At 29.8% G+C, this 5,954-nt stretch overlaps 1 protein-coding gene across 3 annotated transcripts in view; it reads right to left on the bottom strand.

The window, feature by feature from the left end:
* LOC106467119 (transcription initiation factor IIB-like) overlaps positions 1–5,954 on the bottom strand; it is a 68,583-nt gene that overhangs the window by 23,548 nt on the left and 39,081 nt on the right. For 2 of the 3 annotated variants that reach the window (XM_022395248.1, XM_022395247.1), the window contains exons 8-10: positions 4,818–4,912; positions 3,162–3,238; positions 2,187–2,356 (exon numbers count right to left, since the gene is read on the bottom strand). In XM_022395248.1, the coding sequence (XP_022250956.1) occupies positions 2,223–2,356; positions 3,162–3,238; positions 4,818–4,912 (306 nt within the window). In that variant the 3' untranslated portion in view covers positions 2,187–2,222. Of the gene's footprint in view, positions 1–1,343; positions 2,357–3,161; positions 3,239–4,817; positions 4,913–5,954 lie in introns of those variants that run through there. The other variant, XM_013927437.2, reaches the window with a different exon arrangement.

The raw sequence follows: 5,954 nt of genomic DNA, 5'->3' as shown, positions 1-5,954 counted from the left end.
AGATTTGTTGTCAATCTACAACTGTTGGCTTGCATTGTTTCAACAATCTAAATTCAAAAAGGTTTGATAATATTATTATTAAGTAGGTACTTGCCCTAAGTTACATGACTTGTTATTCGTTTAGCTTGGTGATTGTGTTCTAATTTGTTTTAGCTTGAATCGAGAACTTGTAGGTGATTGTTTACTCCTGACAAAGCTGTAATAGCGAAATATTGAGGAATAAAATTATATTCTGAAGATAAAGGTCGGAGTTTATTTGCATTAATAAATATGTCTAGTAAAATACTCCAGTTTGCGTTACAAAAACTTAAGAATAATTGGCACATTGTTCTATTGTATATCAAAAGTAAAAAACAAAAATGATGTTTTTAGCACAAAAAGATAGCCTTTTTTAATTATTTGAGCCAACTAATTTTGGTAACACAGTTATCATCAGGGCTTGTGAAAATTTACTTGAATTTACAGAATTTTAAAAGTAAAGTATTCACAAGCCATCATGATGGTAACTGTGTTACAGAAACTTTTACTTTTAATATAAAGATGAAAAATTTATCATCCAGGATGGAATTGTTTTATTGAATCACATCCTGAATAAGACATTTTATAACAAATAAATTAATGAACCATGACAACTTTCAACCAGAAATATATAAATGCTATTACCTGGTAATGCTGATAAGAGAAGTTATTTATTTTCATTGTACTGCTCAAAATATTTTGTTTCATATTACATGTAACAGTGAAAACTACATGCCATCATCAGTGATTCTATTTCTATTAGTAAAATGATAGCCTTTAATTATTATACTTCTCATGAATCAAGTATTTTCATTTCTGAACTCATTCTTATCTTTTCACTTTTGGGATACAAATCATTATTTCTTAACAACTAAAAAAATCCTGACACTATGCTGTTTTTCTTGGAGGATGTTTAGCACCACTAACTATACATTAGCTTTCAGCTTAATCATAATTTCTGATTGACTGGGTTCAAAACAAATATCTAAATCCACTACATAACCAAGTTATGTTGTACAATATTATATGTTACAACTGCTCCCTGTGTTCTAGGCAACTCTATGCTTTATCCCTGAATAACTTATTGAAATCAACTACTTCATGAAACTTCAATATCCAAAACAGTATCTATCCCAACTTTATGTTTTCAGCAAAAGAGACCTAAAGTACTATTTAATACAGTTTAAAAGAATAAAACTTCATTGTTCAAAAATCTCCTTTCAACACAGTTCTTCACACCATCTAGCTATTACCTACACCATTAAACAGGTTACCAAACCTTTGTCAACATAGTGTTAAATATTTTCAAATTAAACTTCTGTATGTTTTATTATTTTAATATTTAGTAAGGGTGAGAAGACACAAGTGCACATTTAATATAATTATTTAACAAGTCTTTATCAGATCATTTTATAACACAACTACATGGCATGTACCCATACAACACTCCCCCCCCCCAAATAATTTCAACTATTTTGAGTAAAAATCAGCATAGCGATAACAGTGCCTGTTGGTGACCTTATAGAGTAGAATATGAATTTCAACATTTGGTACAGTTTGCCTTTCAATAGTTTGATGGTATAATTTTCTCATAAAAATTTTTTTTATTGAAAGTTTATAGTTACTAATACAAGTTTCATTGAACATAACTTAAATTTGTTTTTAAGGTATAAAGAATAATTAAATATTAATTTTAACAATAGGCACCTCTGAACTATGACTAAAAGATATACTAGAAATGCTTTAAAGGTTTTTGTGCATCTGATTTTAAATTCTAAATGGATAAATTCAGAGGAAAGTGAAAAAACATCTGCAGCTCACATGGCTTTTATCACAAATTTTAGCCCTTAAAATCTTGTATACTATAGTGAAAAGAAATTACAAGATTAACAATTAAATTGTCCAGTGTAACAGAAATGAAATGTTGTTCATCAGTATAATCTTTTTTTTAAATTCCTGATGCATAATATCATGGGATAAACACACAAAAAAATCTATATAACAGCTTCAACTGTTTAGTTCAATAAAATCTGTCCAGTACAGAACAAGTTTTGTTCCACTTATATGTTTTTACTGTTTAATTTTAGTAAAGCTGGATCATAAAAACATTGTGGCAGAAATAACTTTGTACTAAGTTTGTCTTTGAAACTCCCACTGCAAGTTCTTACATTTTTTACAGAACAACATGGGCTGCTACCATATTCTCAAAGTGTGGGAAGCTGCTCAACTGGAGTATGAAATCTGAAGTCTTCTGGAAATAGTTCAGCAGCTTTTGGATACATTAGTTTATATGACTGGCGGATGGTAACATCAGCCACACCTGCTATATCTCCAATTTCTGAAATAAGCAAAAAATATTTTTAATTAAAATTGTATCAACAATATATTTTCAACTCACTGGATACGTTTAATCTGTATTCTCAGCATGTAAAGCTGTCACAGTGAAAACATGAAAACCTGTACTTGCAGTAAAAAAACATTGTCCAAGTGGCAGTTAAAATATGAGCATCACTCAGTACTTAGAAATTAAAGATAAGAGGCCTGAGAAAGAGTTCACTTTAATCATAGAATATATTCAAATCTTTTAATTATTAAATATTAACATTATATGATTGCATTTAGTGTAACAATGACATTCATATTTCACAATTCAGGAAAATACCCTATACTAAAACATTCAAAAGGGCAAAAATAATTTGAAAATATAATCACAGTAAATTGTTGGAAAAAAAATAGATGATACAATCACTTCGAACTGGAGTTCTTGGCAGAGTTTTAAAATACACTTGTCGGTAAATTAATGTTGCTTCCATTTTTTTCTAGCATTGTTTCATAACTTGTACAGTTAACAGTGTTAACATTTAGAGAGAAATATTTTTTTTGGAACAATACATTTGTAACTTTTTTAAAAAAATCAAATGATACACAAAAAACATTTGTACACTTACAAACATAAACATGTATGTTTAGTTAGTGAGTAAGGGGTTATTCTGCATAAATTTTAAAATAGCATCTATAATATCAAGTCCCCATTATCATAAGTCATAAATGTATTTGAGCTGAATGGTTAATAGTATTAATGAAAAAAAAAGATGCTTCTATTATCGAAAAAGTGCAACCCTTTTTGGGAAAAAATATCTTACCTTTCTGTGATTTTTTATCTTGTGAAGCTTGAGATGCCATATAAATTGCTGCTGCTGCAACTGATATAGGGCTTCTTCTACAAAAGTTAAAATCAGTATAACAAAAATATGTTGGTGCAACTAGATCATCAACTGAATGAAACATAAGAGCATAAAGTATATGAAATTAAAATTTTTTCACGTGCAGTCACTGCTAGCTAATTAAATAACAATCTTACATTTCATTATGTAGTTTTGTCAGCAAAAACCTAAAGATTAGTTTTGTTAGATACTAAAATTCACAACGAAATTTATCCATTCACATTTACAATAAATAGGTTTTAAATATGCATTTTTATTAACAGTTCATATAGTGTTCATAAACCACAGATCTATTAGTTGTACAATCTATTTCTGTAATACCACTTTTTTAATGGCTTGACAATCTGCTCTCCAAAAAGGATCTCAGCCTGTCTTCTTGCACATTAGGCCTGATTTCTCAAACTCAAGCCTGAAATTTGTGCAATGTATTTTTGAACGATGGAAAGTATTGAAAGACAAATGATTCTGCTCTTTTAAGTATTATGAAAATCATAAAGGATTCAGTATTAATAGTATGCATTTTAATATCAGTCCTTTACTAATTCTTATAGACAATATCATGTAAGTTAATTTGAGAGTGGTTTAAATAAACAAGAACTATAAAACTACAGCTTTTCGAAATGTACATAAAACATTAATAGCTGAAAAAAACAAGAGTTTGTGATATTAACAGATTAACATTTATTCCATTTCTTATATTTAAAAAATGACCAGAAAACTGAAAATATCTCATGGTCTGAGAAGTTACAATTTATAAAACCAATCTTCCAAAGGAATATGTTATTTTTATAAATATTAGCTGGATATTATCAATACAAATACTAACACAAAAAAATAAAACATTAATAAAAATTGATAAAATAATACAATCTTTGTTTTTCATATTAAATACAAAATATATTCTAACAAAGAATCTTGAATGTAGAACTTCTCAGAAAATGAACAGGTATGTCCACACAGAAGCTGGCTACATTTTGCATCACATTTATACCACATATAATCAAATTATAATGACTTGAATAAGAGAGAAAACAAATATGAACCACAAGATGTTTTTATTTGTAAAATACAAATATGAACAAAGCTTATCCAAATGAAACAGAAGTCTACATATTTCAAGATGACATTTGTTATTCATGAGAAAACCAGTTTACTTATGAGAATCACAGACAGACAGAGCATTAATTAACAAATATACGCTGTAAAACTGTGTACATTAGAGGTTCTCAAACTGTGGCCTGCAGCCCTCAGTGGGTCCGCAGTAATACATCACATTTATAAAATTACCATTTACTGAAAGAGTAATGAATAAAATAAAATACTTAAACATTATAAAACTAACATAGTAATATATATATATATATCAATTCCAAATTAATAATCGTGATTAACATAAATTGAATTATGTAAATTAGTTGTGCGCCTGGCACTTTTGCCTGCCGATCGCAAAAAACAAGAAGCATCACTACTGTGTGTATGTTAGTGTCACAATTAATAGTTATTACAATAATTACATGGTTACTACTTATGTTGGTAACTGTGAGTTATAACACAACAGTCACTCTACATACATACCCAGGCACAATATCCAACTCAACAGCCTTCCTGGCTATATGTGTTGCTGCTCGTTGTACAGTATTAGGCAGTCCAAGGTTGGAACAAAAGCGAGACTACAGAAAATATATTTTTAAGATAAACACATGTAACTGCTCCATGAAACTCTGTGGTTTCAATAATACTAAAAACTACTTTTAACATAACATAACGTTTTGGGACAACATGGAACCTATTGGTCCATCTCAGCTGTTCCATCCTCTAAACTAAATTAAAATAACTAAAACAAATAATCTTAAAGCCAGCCCTCATCTTTTATATACTTGTCAAAATTTCTCTTAAACTCACTAAAATTTACAGCCTCTACAGTATCTGAAGGCAACCCCTTCCAAAGGCCAACCACCCTGTTAGAAAAATGAAACCGTCTTAGCTGAAGATGATTCCTAACTTGCCAAAATTTCATTTGTGACCCCTAGTCCTACTATTCTCACTGTTATACATGAAAAAAGATGATGCACTAACACTATCAATTCCCTTTACAATCTTAAACATCTCAATCAGATCCCCCCCGAACACTTTGTTTTTCAAGATAAAACAATTTGAGAGATTTCAGCCTCTCCTCGTATGACAACCCCTCCATCCCAAGCACCATTCTAGTAACCCTTCTCTGAACCCTTTCCAATAATTCAATGTACTTCCTAAGGTAAGGAGCCTAAGACTGAACACAATATTCCAAATGTGGCCTAACAAATGACCTCTACAATGAAAGTATAATCTCTTTAGACTTTTATTCAATATTTCTGTAGATACAACCTAAAATCCTATTTGCCCTACCACTGGCAACAGCACACTGCTTGGATGGCTTATGAGACTGATCAACTATTACACCAAGATCCCTTTCTTTCATGACACTTTTAAGGTTATCCCCACCCAAATTATACTTATAATTCAAATTATGATAACCCACATGCATAATTTTGCATTTATTATAATTAAAAGCAATATGCCATTTATTTACCCAACTCACTAAATTATCTAAATCCTTTAGTAAATCAGCAGCATCCTCTTCACAGATAGCAACATATTAACTGCAAATTTAAGTAATTTATTGACTATTCCTTCATCTATATCATTGATGTAAATCAAAAAGAGCAAAGA

The sequence above is a fragment of the Limulus polyphemus genome, unplaced genomic scaffold (genome assembly GCF_000517525.1).
Source record: "Limulus polyphemus unplaced genomic scaffold, Limulus_polyphemus-2.1.2 Scaffold2495, whole genome shotgun sequence".
Lineage (NCBI taxonomy): Eukaryota > Metazoa > Arthropoda > Merostomata > Xiphosura > Limulidae > Limulus > Limulus polyphemus.
Note: the sequence above shows the minus strand (reverse complement) of the source record. Positions and strands in the feature narration are given on the sequence as shown.